This window comes from Anopheles moucheti, chromosome 2 (assembly GCF_943734755.1).
Source record: "Anopheles moucheti chromosome 2, idAnoMoucSN_F20_07, whole genome shotgun sequence".
NCBI classification, from domain to species: domain Eukaryota; kingdom Metazoa; phylum Arthropoda; class Insecta; order Diptera; family Culicidae; genus Anopheles; species Anopheles moucheti.
Genome location: NC_069140.1, coordinates 36,490,884 through 36,507,258, shown reverse-complemented (window position 1 = coordinate 36,507,258; position 16,375 = coordinate 36,490,884). Strand labels below are relative to the sequence as shown.

General features: G+C 47.3%; 2 protein-coding genes across 4 annotated transcripts; both read right to left on the bottom strand.

Moving 5' to 3' along the window:
• Positions 1-26: 26 nt before the first annotated feature.
• Positions 27-5,401, bottom strand: LOC128303542 (probable ATP-dependent RNA helicase spindle-E). The gene is made up of 6 exons (XM_053040529.1): positions 5,210-5,401; positions 3,992-5,141; positions 1,368-3,913; positions 1,174-1,295; positions 843-1,079; positions 27-769 (listed from the first exon to the last, which is right to left on the bottom strand). Exons 1-6 carry the CDS (start codon positions 5,399-5,401, stop codon positions 634-636), a joined length of 4,383 nt encoding a protein of 1,460 aa, XP_052896489.1. The 3' UTR covers positions 27-633.
• Positions 5,402-5,987: 586 nt separating this feature from the next.
• Positions 5,988-15,354, bottom strand: LOC128296847 (C-1-tetrahydrofolate synthase, cytoplasmic). Of its 3 annotated transcripts, XM_053032349.1 has the most exons (9): positions 15,240-15,354; positions 13,083-13,305; positions 12,783-12,993; positions 10,192-10,316; positions 9,764-10,110; positions 8,820-9,051; positions 8,548-8,721; positions 6,490-7,927; positions 5,988-6,405 (listed from the first exon to the last, which is right to left on the bottom strand). In XM_053032349.1, exons 1-9 carry the CDS (start codon positions 15,250-15,252, stop codon positions 6,163-6,165), a joined length of 3,006 nt encoding a protein of 1,001 aa, XP_052888309.1. In that variant the 5' UTR covers positions 15,253-15,354; the 3' UTR covers positions 5,988-6,162. The 3 variants fall into 3 exon arrangements, with proteins under 3 accessions (XP_052888309.1, XP_052888312.1, XP_052888311.1); XM_053032352.1 differs by lacking the exon at positions 15,240-15,354 and having other exon boundaries at positions 13,083-13,465; XM_053032351.1 differs by lacking the exons at positions 13,083-13,305; positions 15,240-15,354 and having other exon boundaries at positions 10,188-10,316; positions 12,783-12,957.
• Between the last annotated feature and the right edge of the window lie 1,021 nt (positions 15,355-16,375).

Genomic DNA, 16,375 nt, shown 5'->3' with positions numbered 1-16,375 from the left:
AAAACCCGATCAATTGTATACGAAAATGTTAATTGTTATATATTTTATTTAATTTCCAGTCTGGTGGCTCTTGCCGTATTATCATTAGTTGTTACTAAATTTTGGTAAAAATTTGCTAGAATCAGAAACTTGCGTTTTTAAAAGTTCTAAAAAATATCTTTTAGATATTAACCAACTCGACGAATTTCTTTGTAAATTTACCTTTCTTATAATATAACTAGCAGTTCAATCACGACATTTCCCATATGCGAATGCAAATTGTTATCCATTTAGGGAGAGTTTTATCAAACACAATGGTTGATTCAATACACCCTAATATTAATCACGTTCAGTTCAATCACGACACATTCATCATGAGAATGTCAATTGTTTTGTATATTTGTTTAGTTCAGCTCAACTTGTCTCAACGTCATTAAAGGTTCAAGAAAAATAAGATATGTGTGCAAAGCAAACCGATATAACTACTTAACCTATAAGAGTGCTCCGAAATTTGCGGAAAAATGGTCAGACGTATGCCGTTGCATACTGTTTGTAAACAAAAATAAATGAATTAAATCAATAGTAACATGGTTGAAGAAAAGGAAAAAATTAAAGTAAATCAAATGAACGTACGCATAATGTCGCCCGTGTGTCTCAACGCCGGAAGAGAATCTTATGTTCCAGCTCGCGATGCAACTTGGAGCAGAAGTGAATGCGTAAAGCGTGCTCCGATTCTAGGTTTACATTGCAAAGCTGGCACAATATGCCACCTTTCGGTAACGACACTCGCCTGTGTTGAAGAAAGAAAGAAAAGAATGAGTGGGAAAAGATTTGATGGTGCTTTGGCATGTTTATCTACGTACGATTCTGTTATCATATGCAACTCCGAGCAATGCTTCCGCAGGTACTCCATTCGACTGGCCGGCAAAGGACGAAGGTTCAACTTGTCGTACAGTGGAAAAATAGCCTTGGAGTAGATATCGATCCACGAGTCTCGTGATTTCTTTTGACTTGAGCTACCCGAATTGGCACCCGTGTCCCAACTAAAATTATGTGCCATACTGCGATTATCCTGGGCAGTTCGTTCACGTTGTAGGATTCTAGGAAGAGGAAAAAAACGTAGATTAGGACACACATATTCGAACGGGAACGGACGCATATAATTCGAACGGGACGAGAACGAGCATCGCTTACTTGATTATGTATTCCTTCACTTTGCCCATCAGCGACTCGATGCTATACTCTCCGAACAGTTGCGTTTCTTGGTTGTGTCCGCTGTGCAGGATGGAATCCATCGTATAACGTAAAGCATTGATCTGAAAGAATAGGGTATACCATATTCTATAAACTCAAAGTACTACGTAGCGACAGTGTTGTTTGAACCTTACATCTCCAAAATCCTCCTCGTCGAGAGTAATGTCCACCGCTAGCGACATATCATGCTCCGGATAAATGGATGCGCCCGTACGTGGATCCACCCCCAACCCGGCCAGCAGACCAACAACACGCGTTTCATCCGCATCCTTCTTCAGTAGACAGGTTGGCGCAAAAATAAGCGCCATCAGCACCGGAAGACCGGGAATGTTTGGCATCATAGTGGTAAGCCGTGCGATCAACGTATTGCCGGATGATTCGTTAACGCAGCCCGCCACCATCAGCTTGCTGTGCGGGTTCTGTGGGTGCGTGTCAAGCAGCACCGAGTTCAGTGAACAGTTCTCGATGTTGACCCGCTTACGGTAACCGGAAAACACCGTCGAACTGCACTTGATCTCCAGCGGACTGTATGGACCACGCAGCAATAGTCGCACCTTCAGCATATCGCGTGGCAACTTCAAAACTGGCGGATCGTCGTCCTCCACATAGCACTGCTGTGCGGAATGATGGTTCCGTATCTGTGCCGCGTACATCGGATCCATCTCCATGTCGCTCTGCACGCGCAGCCTCTTCTCATGGTCCATCTTCGAGACGTACGATTCTTCCGACTCTTGCGCGTGATGGGACACGACCAGCTCCGTGTTAATGGTCTGTTCGGTGGGTTCGTGCGGTGCACGGCGCAACACAACCATCGACACCCGGTTCACGACGGAGTACACCTCCACGTGCAGCCGTTTGCCCAGCACTAGCTGGCGGAAGTGTGTAATCGTGTCCTCCGTCCAAACATCTTTCGGCGATCGCATCGCCGACGGCTGTACCTCCGCCAACGATGCCTCGAACACACGGTCCGGAATTTTCGTGATCGTGTCCAACGTTGTGCCCTGCAGTTGGCGAAAGTTCGCCACCGAGATGATGGCCGTGCAACCAAAATCCATGAAAAATACCGCCCAATTCACCACTCCACGAATGATGCGCTCTCTGAGCAACTTCGCGCGTCCAATCGTTCTCACGGCTGCTTGCGGCAACGGAGCAGCCACTATGTCGCGCGGTTTAAACACATGGTCGGCCGGGAAAGGGCGCATAATTGGAACGCTTTGGCTCAGCTTCTGTTCGATATCGGCGTAAACGTGATGGTTGTCATTCGGGCGGAGATAAAATTTGTTCGGATGATGCACGTGCGTAACGGTAGCAATTAGCTGCTTGCAGTAGATCGGTGGCTCCACCGATAGCTCCATGTTCGGGATCTCGATGTTACGCGGGTGCCATTCGTTGTTTTTCCAAGCGCCGAGATTGTTCTGCGTCGCAAATCGAACCGCATCGCTGTGGTGCATCACCAACAGCTCCGACTGGCTGCGGCGCACCTGGCGCAGCTTGATTGCTTCGTACACGCCCGGGTGGATTCGATCCATCAGGTTACGCTCGTCGTACAAGCTCTGACCGGGCTGAACGTCGGGCGGGTACTCGTACTGCACGAATATCTTATTGGTGCTCCGTTCGAAATCTATCTTTATGAGCGATTCCCGCTCCGGATCTTGCTTCCGTTCGGTCAACATCGCACGGATGTCGTTGCGGTACAGCGGTCCGATATAATTCGCATGGTCAAACCCACAGAAGAACACCGTGCGGAACGGATTTCGGCCACCTATCTCCGTATACACCGACCGATCGCACAGCTCACTCTCGTTCGACGACACCGGCAAGAAGTAGTTGGGATAGAACGCACCAGCCATCACCACTTTCGTCACGACCGTTCGCTCGCGATCGTTCCAGCGCGCATTACGCGCACCGGCCACGACACGTATGTTCGAGTTCTTCAGTCGAAACGTTATTTCCTGCACCAGCTCTGCCATCTCGGTAAGCGATTTCAGATCTAGCATGTAGCGCTGACACCAGCCGACCGTATCGCCACCCGTACCCTGCTCTTTCACCGATCGCCACCAATTGAACGCGTTTAGGATCGCAATTCCATCCGAGGCGGAGCCGTTTGCAAAGTAGCGCTTAATGCGCAGCGCTTCGACCGTCCGCATCGAACAAAACACGTTCTTCACGTTCATACCGGCCGCAATGATGATGGCTTCCTCCAGGACCGAAAATACATAGCCCAGCACGACGAGCTTCGCCAGATGTATGTCCAGCGGTAACTGGGACATTAACTGTCCGAGATACGTTATATCACCGTCTTGCACATCGTACACGCCCTTGGAGGTGCGCAACAATGCACCGACCTCCTTCAACTGTAGCACCGTGTTCGACACGTCGGATAGGTTCGGCGGAGACATGGCGAGGGCCAGTATTGTGTGCGGTGGACCCATGTCCAGTATCTTGGTTTTCAGAACAACGGAGCCAAGTGGACAGCGCACCATTTCCGGCTCGGGCGATTGGGCCATTCCATTGTCGTAGAAGTATTTGTTCACTAAGCGGTAGACGCGACCATTCATTACACGACCCGCACGGCCAGCCCGCTGTATGCAGTTGTTTCGCGAGGCCCACTGTGTACGCAGTGTAGTAAAGTTGTTCAGTGTATCGGCCACCAGCAAGCGATGCAGACAGAAGTCAATCACTGTAGCAATAGAGAGGAAGAAAACAAACAACAACTATAGAGCGATTCAACATTCAAACATAATCGAAGCAATCTTACCAAATTTCACGTCCGGTATAGTGATCGAACTTTCTGCAATGTTCGTGGACAGGATAACTTTCCGATATCCCGGTGGTGGTTTGCGAAATACCAGTGCCTGCTCTTCCGAAGGTAGCGACGAGTGCAATTTCAATATCGTAAACTTTGTCTGCAGCGAGTTCGGATTGTTGTCACCGACGAAATTACGCAACACTTCCTCCATCCGTTCGATTTCGTTGATCCCCGGTAGGAACATAATAATCGAAGGTTTGTAATCGATGTTCGACTCCGTTTCGCATTCGTCTATATAGCGATCGCACACGATCGCCACTTTAGCCGCAACGAAGTACATCTTGTCATGTACCTCAGGTTGTTCGTACCTGATGGCAAAGTCAATCTTCAGCTTTTCCAAATTTTCCAGATAAAACACCGTCACATCGTGCTGCGGAGCGTTGGTGACGGCCAGCTGGGGCGCAAACAGACTGTTCGGCCCTGGTATCTTGAAGTACTGGGCAAACTCGGCCGACTCTATTGTGGCCGACATCAGGATGACCTTCGTGTGACGTGACTGGGTTAGCAGCCGGCGTACGATGATGAGCAGAAAGTCCATGTCCACCTCGCGCTCGTGCACCTCGTCCAGAATGATGTGCGTATATTGGCTGAGAGATTTCGACGAAATTAAACTGTTCAGCAAAACGCCCGTCGTCACGTACAGTAGTCGCGTATCTTCGCCGAGCTTTTCCTTCAGACCGACCTTAAATCCTACCAGCGAACCAAGCTCACAGGAACGTTCCTCTGCGACACGGCGCGCGATCGAAGTGGCGGCAATTTTACGCGGTTGTGTGACAATGATATTACACCATTCCTTCCGCTTGAACGCGTCCTCCAACAGATACTGTGGTACCTGGGTCGTTTTACCGCATCCCGTCGCACCCTGAATCACCACAACCGGGTTCTCCCGGATCGTTTTCAAAATTTGTTCCTTCGAGCGATGAATCGTTAGGTTGTTGGATTTCATCATGAGGTTGTATCGACTAAAGATGGGCTCCATTAGCTCCTTCGCCCGTACGTGGTTCAAGTGCTCCGTGTCTTCCTCGGCCATCGACGATACATCATCTACGTCGTCCATACGCGAGGCTGTCGTTTTGGGAATAGTGTCGCGGGCCCAATCCTAGAACAGAATGCAATATTATAACCGGCACGTTTGCCCCCCACCCGCGTTCTGCACACGTTACTAACCGCCATTATCCTGGACTCTTCTTTCTTCACGAGCTCTTTCGCGTACTCGGTGCCATGTAGTTGTCGTTCCGGTATCGATTGAATATTTAACGGAATTCCTGGCTGCTTAGCAATTGTGCCAGATATCATGTTACGGTGGAAGGGTTTGGAAAAATCGAAAAAGTCCAAAAGCTCATCGTGTTCGTCGTCCATTTTGATCACTAATATTTCCGTAGATTAACTAAAGTGCCTTTTCTCCGTAAACACGTTCACGAGGTATTCTGTTCGGCGAATAAATGCAGAATAAACAAACTTTGACAGCTGCGACATACCGAGTGTTGTAAAGCAGGTGTGTCAAACCTACAAATTGTCTGCCATCGTTTCCTTTTTTATGGTCTCTACAAAATGTATTGCATTTGGAAAGTTTTTTGCAAACTATTTGTAATATCACTGCCACATCTGTAAATAGCACTGCATAAATTGTCTTTTTTTAGTTCAATAATCAATGAAGTGGAAATAATATGACCGTTCTGAAATTTCAGTGTGCCATACATGCCATAATTATGAAGTTACAGTGATATGCAACACATTCCTGAGTTCCGGTTTATTGTTTCTGAAACATTTAATACTGGAATGTAAAATAGTAAATATCTTCCATTTGCTGGAAATGCAACTTCTTCCCATGGATATTTCCTTTCGGATATGAACCAGTACTTCACCGTTGCAGGATAAGATCATACCCAAAAACGGAATCAGCAAATAGTTGTGCAACAACAAAGCTTCAGTGAGATTGTTTCATTTATTTCTATAGTCTAAAAAACGGGAAGAAAACAATGTGTAAGTTTTCACCTCATTAAAAAAAAGTCATCTGTCCCACCAAGACAATTCGATGAGAGTTGGTGGTCGTTACTAAAATGTTGAACAAGATCCAACATGCGGCATCCCTTTGCTTATCCCAACGATTGGGACGCTCCTTAAAAGAGTCCTTCGATTTCACCCGTCTCGGTGTTGAGGTCGATATCGAATATGGATGGACGTGTCGGAAGACCCGGCATTTTCGATATTTCACCACACATTGGCACAATGAAACCGGCGCCGGCAGATAGACAGATGTCGTTGATAACTAGCTTGAAGTCCTTCGGGGCGCCCTTCACACTCGGATCCCCGGTCAGCGACATGGACGTTTTGGCCATGCAGATAGGTAATTTGCCGAAACCCTGTAAGTATACCGCCCAAATCAATAACAACAACTGTACTGTGCTGGGGCTACCGTGTGCATTCAACCCCTTAACTCCACCTACCTTCTCTGTGTAGAGACGGATTGCATCCCGGACCTTGGCGTTCAGTTCGATCGTTCCGGCACCGTACATCTCCTTAGCGATACGGATGATCTTGTCCTCGATCGGCATGTCCACCTCGTACAGCAGTTTAAATTCTGACGGACGATCGCAGGCATCGATTACGGCTTGGGCGAGTTCGGCCGCACCCTCACCACCCTTTGCCCAGTGGTTCGATACGATCGCATCGAATGCACCCGCGGCCTTTGCCGCCTTACGTACGAGCTCGTGTTCGGCCGCTGTATCGGTACCGTGCGCATTGATTGCGACCACCACCGGTACACCGTACTTCAGTCCGTTTTCGATGTGCTTCAGCAGATTCGGAAGTCCCTTTTCCAGCAGATCCAGGTTCTCGCTCATGTACTCGCGTCGCAACGGTGCGCCGGCCGTCACGATTGGACCACCGCCGTGCATCTTAAGCGCACGTACCGTCGTTACCAGCACGACCGCATTCGGTACCTTGCCCGATGCGCGACACTTGATGTTGAAGAATTTCTCCATACCAATGTCCGACCCGAAACCGGCCTCCGTCACAACGTAACCGCGCTTACCCGCCAGCTTCATTCCAATGTCGTCGGCCACAATCGACGAACAGCCGTGGGCAATGTTGGCAAACGGACCGGCATGCACCAGCACCGGCGTTCCCTCGAGCGTCTGCATTAACGTCGGTTCGATGGCATCCTTCAGCAGCACCATCATAGACCCAGTAACGCCAAGATCATCCGCGGTAACCGGAGCGCCGGTCTTGTCAAACGCAACCACCATCTTCGCCAGACGCTGCTTCATATCGTCCAGCCCAGTGGCCAGCGCCAAAATGGCCATTATTTCACTCGACACAGAAATGGCAAAGCTGGTATCACGCGTCAGGTTCTTCTCGGTCGGCGACAAACCGATCGTGATCTTGCGCAGATAGCGATCATTCACGTCCAGCACGCGCGTCCACACAACGTTGTGCGGATCAATGTTCAGCCGGGCGAAGCGTCGGATCTCGTCCGGCGTAAGCGCGTACGGGTCCGTTTTCTCGATGCCAAGCCGCTTCAATCGGCGCTGCTGAATCGGAGCAAATTTGCGCGAACCCTTGATAGCCGGTACCAACCGCTCGTACAGTGCTTGATCGGTTTGGGTCGCCTCGTGGAAGATGCGCGCATCCAGCTGTGCGGCGAGTAGATTGTTCGCAGCCGTCACCGCATGAATGTCACCGGTCAGATGGAGATTGAAATCCTCCATTGGGATCACCTGCGAGTATCCGCCACCGGCCGCACCGCCCTTGATACCGAACGTCGGCCCCTGCGAGGGTTGACGCAGGCAGGCGATCGAGTTGCAGCGCTTGTACGCGGTCAGGGCCTGTACCAAACCGACCAAGGTGGTGCTCTTGCCTTCGCCCAGTGGAGTTGGTGTTATTCTGGAAGGGAAACATTCATCGAGGCATTAGGAAGGCAATCTTTGCTGGTGCGTTTGATTCTGATTCTACTCTTCATCACACCATGTCCGTTAGTACGATCTGTTTACGAGACGAACATCATTATCTCTACTACCGCACAACAACGGCAAGTCATGAAAAATCATTAGTCGCAGCATCGCCAACGGACACCACAGGCCAGACGGAATTGCGTGATTAAGTAGAAGATAGAGCTTGTTATAAGATTGTCACTGAGGTCTTGTATAACTGTGGATGTTGGTATTTTGGGGTTTCTTACATGCAACATTACGTTCGTCTACTGATCTTGAATCTAAACCAATGCGCATAAAGCGTACCATAATAATAATAAGGCTCCAAATACCAATACACTCTTCTGTATAGGTATTTCAGAACTTATTGTGCTGCGCGTCTTCTTTTAACGCCTCGAACTAACGTTGCTCATCGTCCGACGAACAGCCAAAAACTGCAGGCAATCGTGTAGCTTAATACGATAATAAAAGCGAATACAAGTGGCTCTAATCAACTGCTGCGGGTCAGCTTCCGCACACGTACACGTTTCGCTTCAAGGTCATCACGTGGTTCGCTTCTGTGAGGGAACTTACCCGGCCACCACCACATATTTCGCGTCGTCCTCGTACTGCAAACGCTCCATCACCTTCAGCGATACTTTAGCCTTCTTCGTACCGTACAGCGACACCTCCGACGGGATCAAACCAATCTCCTGTGCCAGCACGGACACATCCTTTGGCTCCTGTGCACGCGCAATCTCGATGTCACTGTGTGTACGATAAGAAAGGGATGTTAGACGACATTAAACATTTGAAAAAAACAACACCAACCAAACACAGCAATGTAGCAACGCACACGCACGCACCTCGGAACCGGTTCGGTAAGCTTCAGCGGCAACGGTTTCAGGCACCAGCGGAACTCCATCTCGATCAATCTCCGGGCAACTCTCTGCGCAGACTGAACGGTGTTCTGCATCAGCATCGCCACAGTCATCGGTCCAACACCTCCCGGGACCGGTGTAACGTGCGACGCAACGGGAAGCGCCTCCTCGTACTTAACGTCACCGACCAACCGCTGACCGCTCTTCTTCGTCGGATCTGTGCGGCGAATGGTGCGGAGAAAACGGACAGTGGATTAGTTGATGTGTGCGTGCGGCAGCACTGCTAGCTGATGTTCTGTTCCGGAGACGAGATGCATCCCCACTACTGCCCGAATTCAACGAACGTGCGTTGAGGACATTCGGGTGAGAGCCGACTGATAACATTCTAATCTTCCTGTCGTATCGGTTTGCCAGAGATGAGTCAAACGCAGCCGTGTTTAACAGCCGTTGCACCAAATGGGATCATTAGAGAATTTTGTAACCTCTCAAATGCGATTAGGGCCGGCTGGGATGATATTTTCTTGAATTCCTTTCTCTTTCTTCTAAGATAAGTTTGAAACAAAAAGAGTAAGTTATCCTGATTCAAGCAAATGTTGTGCTACTTATATTCACTTTGCCGGATTTTTTTCTGTATACAGGGAATTTAGGAAGGAATGTCTTCAATGTTCGTCTAGAAGAGTACATTTAATAACCTCATCAATGAGAATACTTGCTCTCTATCTGAAAGATCTAATCAGCAATATCAGCCTCATTCATCCATATTGAAGATGCATTTCTCACGCAACCGAACCGATCATTCATGATTCGCGAGGATCTCTTCAGGTTATATTCTTTTTTTGTTCCTTTCAATTCGGCAATACATATTCCATGAACTTGTCACCAATATTCATTCGAATATCCGTCAGTAAATCCTCCAACAAAGTACTCACCCGGGATGGAGTTGATGCCGCAATCGATTACAACGGCACCGGGCTTAATCCAAGCACCCCGCACCATCTCCGGACGTCCGACGGCCACCACCAGAATGTCCGCCTTCTTGATCAGCAAATTCAGGTTCTTCGTTTTCGAATGGCACACGGTGACGGTGGCATCGGCCCACTTGAGCAACTCCGCCATGGGCGTACCAACGATCTTGCTGCGTCCGATCACAACCGCGTACGAGCCAGCGATCGTTGTACCGGTACGCTTGATCAGCTCCATGCATCCGTTGGGCGTGCAGGGCAAAAATCCGGACATATCACCCGTTGCGACGCGGCCCTCGTTGATGGTGTTCAGTCTGTGCGTGAGTTCGATGCAGTCGGATAGGGATTATTAAAACACGATGGCCATATGGAAGTGGGTGGGAAGATGTACCTACCCATCGACGTCCTTTTCCGGTGAGACGGCATCGGTGACGAGATGTGCATCGATCGGTGATTCCGAATCAAGCGGCATCTGCACGATGATGCCATGGAAGCAGGGATCCTCGTTGAGTCGTTTGACCTAGCGCAAAAGCAGAGCAAACGGAACACAGGGTCAGTCGTTGTCCTTGGGCTCGGTTGAAGATAAGCGCGTGCAATCACCAGAACGGTGCACAGATAATACTTCCAATTGATCCCACTCACATACATTGGCGTTGAGCTACAAGGTGGAATGTGATGGCACTCCGGGCGCGCGACCAAACGTTATGTTCGGTGCAGTTTTTGGCACGATCGCAAATCGCGCGATGCGCGTGATATGTTTACGGTGGCGTTATTTTTGAAACGAGCACTTAGTTTAGCATTACGGGGGGGAGAGGGTTGGCATGAAAAATGAATCTTACGGAAAGATATCGAAACCCCCCCCCCCCCCCCTAGCTCAGTGACATTCGTTCTCGTTTTCTGGACAATTTATTGAACTATTTGGCATTTGTGACGTGCCGTACGTGGCGCTTGCAAATCAAATGCTGCTACTGACGCGATTCATATTTGCTAATCGATTCTAACTAGTGTTGTGCTTAATGAATCTTTAGAGTAGATCATTCAGAAGAAACTTTACCGAAGAATCATTCAAATCGAGAATCGACTCTCAAATGATTCTCGAATCCTAAGAGCAATGGCGGAAGGCCCTAAGCAAAATAGTAGTATTGGGGGAGGTTCCATAGCTCCTTGGACAAACTCGTTAGAGGTCATTAATCTCAGATGATTCATGATTCATAAGGGATTCATGAATCTTTGGAAGAAAAAGATTTAAATTTATGTATTCAGATTCATTCATCTGAATCCAATTTACCCAACACTAGTCCTAACTACTAGTCCTATTTACTAGTCCATTCTACTTCCACCCAAAACGGGGGCGAAAATCATTCTGAGCATCTTCCTCTTGAACGCGGCTCAGTGGAGGCTCGTCAACTTTGCACAGGGTCCATGTCCAGGGTTATCTTTTGGGGTGAGTTTGGTATAATTAAGATGCTGCTGTTTCTGGCTTACTAGACTTAATTTTACCACGAAGCCCGACAGTCAGACTTTGCCACGCGGGAATGGTCCGGATGGGATTATGGACCGGTCCTGTCGCGTGAAGTCGTGTGACACCACCCACCAATAGGGCACGTTTTTACAATTTATATAAAACATAATAGTGAAATAGTAAAATGGAAAACACGAAAGTTTAATGAGTTTATTTAACTGAGTAGCGTTTTCGTTTAACTGGTCTGATCTGAGCTTGTACTGAATCTGAGTGATGTACGTACTTTGATCTTCCCCATTCATTTAGCTTTTTGTTCAACTCAACTAAGTAAAACCCACAGACTCACAATCATGCGTGCGCACTATGACACAAAATAGAATAATTATACGATCCTATTATATCCCTTACACCTATTACAGAGCTACGACCAGTAGTTGATTTAATTCCGAATGTATTAACGTAATTAGTAATAGTGCCAACACTATTCATGATCGCATAACTCACAAACGATCGATAATAAATAGGGCGGATTCGTTGAAGATTCTTTTTTAAAACTTCGAATTTATAAACAACCCCCATTCATTCTTCGATTTATAGTTCTCGTCGGTTTAATCATATTCTTCCACGTTATCACTATCGACAACATTGCGAAACTTTCACTTTCACCCGGGCAACCGCTGTGGAGATAGTTCTCCTGTCCTAGACATTGTATTGATACGATTGGGAGCACGTTGTAGATTGCGCAAACATATTTACATTTCCTTCGTATTCTTTCATACGTCAGCAACTAACCTTGCATACTATCGCTGTGACACAAATAATGCCAACGATTAGATGTTAGAAATGATGGTTTCGATCGCTCAAAAAATGGACCAGCTGTGTGCATCACTTACAACACCGCGAAGTTACAATGTTGCCCACAACATTCAGCCCTCAACAGCATAACATCACGATCGGGAATTGGTGATCGCGTTCGGTCTAATGTCAACCGACGGGATTAATTCATGTTTTCCGCTTTTGGATCATCACCGTGTGCCTGGTACAACATTAATTTTGTTACCTAGCAAGGGAAACGTTTGCAAAAAAACGAAAAAAAACACGAATCATACAACGAGTGGTGAAGCGAGATGTAACCACATGACATTTTTTTAGTGGAAATCTAATTTCCTAAGCGTTTAGTGTCTCGATCTATCCACTGATCCTCTTGCGATGCGATGAGAAAATCTATGCTCAGCAGTGTTATCCACCAAAACGGACGGTCGCGACCCCGCGTGAAGGTGTCAACAGATTTTCCATCAAATTGCTACACGCTCTCATTACGCGCGAAATTAGCGGATCGAAGTGTGATAGAACCTGATGCATGGGCGTGCAACATCTCGCCACCCTCTTGCTTCACTTCATCTTCACCACACGGATGTTTTGGAAACAACCACCGATTGGGACGTTCTCTGCTCGGTAATGTTGCTGCGCCTTATCAAGAACACGGATCAATGGCGGATTAGAAAGTAACACACAACCACTTACCGTTGCCAACAGCTCGTCCTGCGTGGTAGAACGCGGTAGCTGCACATGTTCGGCGTACATCCCGATCTCTTCTGCCGCCTTGATCTTCATCCGGATGTACACGTTCGAGTCTTCGCGCCCACCGACCTGTACGATCGCGAGCCCGGGTACGAGGGTTGGTATCTGGCGCCGTATTTCCGCCACATCCTTCTTCAACCGCTCACGTATTTCCCTGCGAAAAGGCACACATACACACGTAGACACGGAATCACACACAGGGTCGGAATGGCACAGGAAAAAGCAATCGAAGCAGCAACTCACTTGGCCACATCCGTGCCGGAAAGGATCTTTGCACCGCTCAGCATTGTGCCACAGTGATTGTTGTTGCTAATGTCTCGTTCACCAGGTGCCTTCGTGCGGAATACGGGCTCAGCAGCGTCGGGTGGCCGTAGGACTAGCTCGTTCACAAACTTCCGGGACGTGTCTAGCGCTGCCGTACCGATGTCGACCAGTGTTCCGATGGGACTGAGCGCCGATGGGTGCGCTTGAAAATGAAAATCGAACGCTGTACCGATGGCCGTTGGACGGGTTAGTGGAAGGGTTATGGGGAAGACCGTTGCCTTCCCACGAGCGGACCGAAGGGACCGAAGAAGTCGGAGGGGCATTGCAATCGCGCAGTAGCTTCGGTGCGCAACTGGATCGTACGCGGTCCGGGTGTCATTCGCAATCATGCCGCTTTATCGCATCTGCCGATTCTGACGGCCATCCGATCGGGCAACCACAGGAAATCGCGGAGGGTTTGAGGGTTTTGGTGAGTCGAACGCGATAGATCAGCGAATCGGCCGAAAGGGTGAGTTTGTGCGCGAGACTGAGAAAGGTTGCGAGGTGCCCTATCGTGATGGCGATAGGCGAGGGCTGTTGTGCTCTCTGCTTAGCATCGCGTGTTTGTGACTTGTCTGTTTGCAACAACGAGCAAAGAATTGGAATCTCTTGGACTCTGGGATGAGTGTCTTAGGATTTTGTTTGTGGTTTAGTCACTTAAGTATATTGGTCCGTACCACTCTTTCGAGTCTGAGTGAATTCGCAGAAAAGTTTTGTCGCATTACAAAATTTGAGAACCAAAAACCATTCAAGGTATATGACTAACTTTGCACGAAGAACCTTGCAGAACTGATGTTATGACATATCAAATTTCAACCCCTAAATTAGAGAGTTTTAAGAGAACAAGACAACCTTTTACAAATAGCTGATCGTACTGCTCGTCTATCCACATTAATGTAATAGATAAAATAAAGATTCATATATCTAATTTGAACTTCAATCAAAGCTGTTTAAAGATTTTGTTTATATTATCACCTGTTGTTATTTTCTGAATTATCTTTCTAAAATCAGTGATAGATCCATTACAGCGAAGTCGTGTAATAAATCTTTGTAATGCCGATCGGAACTTCAGGCAATTGTGTAAGATAAGAGATACTCTTTTTTAATTTAATAAAAATATATAAATGATGTTTTTTTATTTATCTTATATGTAAACATAGCAAAGATAAGTAAAAAAGATTATGTCCGATTGATAAAATCGTTAAATACATTGTAGAAAAGCACAATCAATCTTCATTGATTAAGAATGGAGAAAAAAAAAGGAGCATCATAAATCACAAAATGGGGATGCTATCTCTCGCGGGAAAATCATATGCAAACGAAAGCGGGTCACATCACAATAATGCAACGAGACAGATTTGGTGGTTAAAATTAGTTTAATCGAACGCTTCGAATCTCAGCCATTGCAGCTTCGAACCGCAGCAAGGGGAACTCCTCTCGGATGGGATGAGATGTGAGGATCAAAAATTAATCAAAAAACGAGCTCCGAGCTTACGATACGTGACGGCAAGATGATGACGTCGACGGTACATTAATCTTGCGCAGCCTGCCGACTGCACACCACGTTCCAGTGGCAGGAAATGGTTGGCTATATGCACCGATGGTCAAAGGGGTTCGATGTGGCAAGGACGTGACAAGTCTTTGAACGTTCCGTGCGACCGAAGGTGGATTATCGATGATCGAATGTGAGGGGAATTTTGGGGGTGGTTTGGAGTGCAACCCCCAAAAATCATTGGGGTTGATCAGAAAAAATGGATTTCTGTCTTACTGGCCCACAGAGTAAACAATGTATGAGGTCACAAGTTATGTGTAGCTTCGGTAAAATGTTTGAAATAAATAAGCAAACCATTTGCTATAGGTAAAACGAAGGATAAACGAATGAAGCAAAACTGAAAGTGCGAATAAAACAATGAAACGGTTTACACAAAACGCAAATGAACAAGAGTCACACGCGTAATGACAAACACAAACATACGGATTGCTTACTGCGTCCTTGGCTTTGCTTTGTCATCAAAACAATTGGCCAACTGGAGTAATTTTCATTCGCTACAGCTAATTCTAATTCATATAATAATAAGTATTAAGTTTATTGCTTACCTTGACATTGCATTTTGGACTATTGTTACAAAATGGACAAATATACACACTAGAAACGATTTCACGTTTACGAACTCACTGGCCACCGCTTTTGGCGTGCGGTGTAACCTACTACTGTCACCTGATTTGGCGCGCTTTTTCACCAAAGGCTGCGTGGCTCGTCTATCGCGACCACTTCACCCTAGGAAAGCCATCCCTAGATAATCGTCACACACACCTGCCAACCCTTTGCGCAAGTCCCCAAGTACCCGTCAAATGGTACATGCAGTTGCATACCTGCACCCTAGCTAGCGCAGCGGCTCATCAAAGTGGCATTCAGGGGACGGCTGGCTGGAGGTTCGGCATTTTGTAGCCAGGAGATTTTGCAGTGAAAAATCGTTCCCTGACAGCTTACCGTCATCGACTGTTTGTCGGTTTCCGGTGCCAATGGCGTTGGAAAAACGGTGGCAATGATATATTAATCAACCCTGATGATGGCCAACCCTTTCATTCCCTCCCGAACCCGTATGCCAGCTAGCATTTCATGGCCCCAACGAAGGGTCCAACGCGTTCCGTGCGACATTTGGCCACGGTTCACGGTTGGATGGTTCGATCATGTTGGTTCGGTGGGATATCGGATATCGAACTTGACGATCGACATCCAGATAGTGAAATTTGGTTTGCCAAAACGTCGCGGTTCGATGTGAAGCGTGACGTAGTCATGCAAATAGCAACCGATCGCGTGTCATAACGTGGCGGCCGGTTAGGTTTCAGGTGTCGGATGTAATTTTATCGTTCAGCTTTGCCATTCAGCAAACCATTTCCGTGCGATCTGCAAATGTGCCTGTAGAGAATCCGTCGTTTGTCCGCGAATGGCGTATGCTATAAATACAGTAAAATACAATCAACGCGCAATGAGGAAAATGTATATCAACAGCAGACCAGTATTCTAATTCCAAGAAGTATCTGGCTCTTATGGACGCGGTTTAAATGACTCTTTCAATTATGTGAAAAAATCGAAATGTCCCTCTTGAAAAAAGAAGGGAAAATCCCATTTATATTTGAAAAAAATATTTTCCAATAAAAAAACGATTTATTTAAATATCTGTCGCTCATCATGGCCGACAGGTGTTCCACTTGTTCGACCGCTGTGCATC

Coding starts and splice junctions, on each gene's coding strand:
- LOC128303542 (XM_053040529.1), bottom strand. CDS start 5,401: ATGGACGACGAACACGATGAGCTTTTGGACTTTTTCGATTTTTCCAAA. Junction 5,142..5,209: donor AAGAGTCCAGGATAATGGCG/GTTAGTAACGTG, acceptor ATTCTGTTCTAG/GATTGGGCCCGCGACACTAT. Junction 3,914..3,991: donor TATACCGGACGTGAAATTTG/GTAAGATTGCTT, acceptor CTATTGCTACAG/TGATTGACTTCTGTCTGCAT.
- LOC128296847 (XM_053032352.1), bottom strand. CDS start 13,426: ATGCCCCTCCGACTTCTTCGGTCCCTTCGGTCCGCTCGTGGGAAGGCA. Junction 10,317..12,782: donor AGGACGAGCTGTTGGCAACG/GTAAGTGGTTGT, acceptor CTTTTGCGCTAG/GTCAAACGACTCAACGAGGA. Junction 9,052..9,763: donor CGGCATCAACTCCATCCCGG/GTGAGTACTTTG, acceptor TTCGCCGCACAG/ATCCGACGAAGAAGAGCGGT.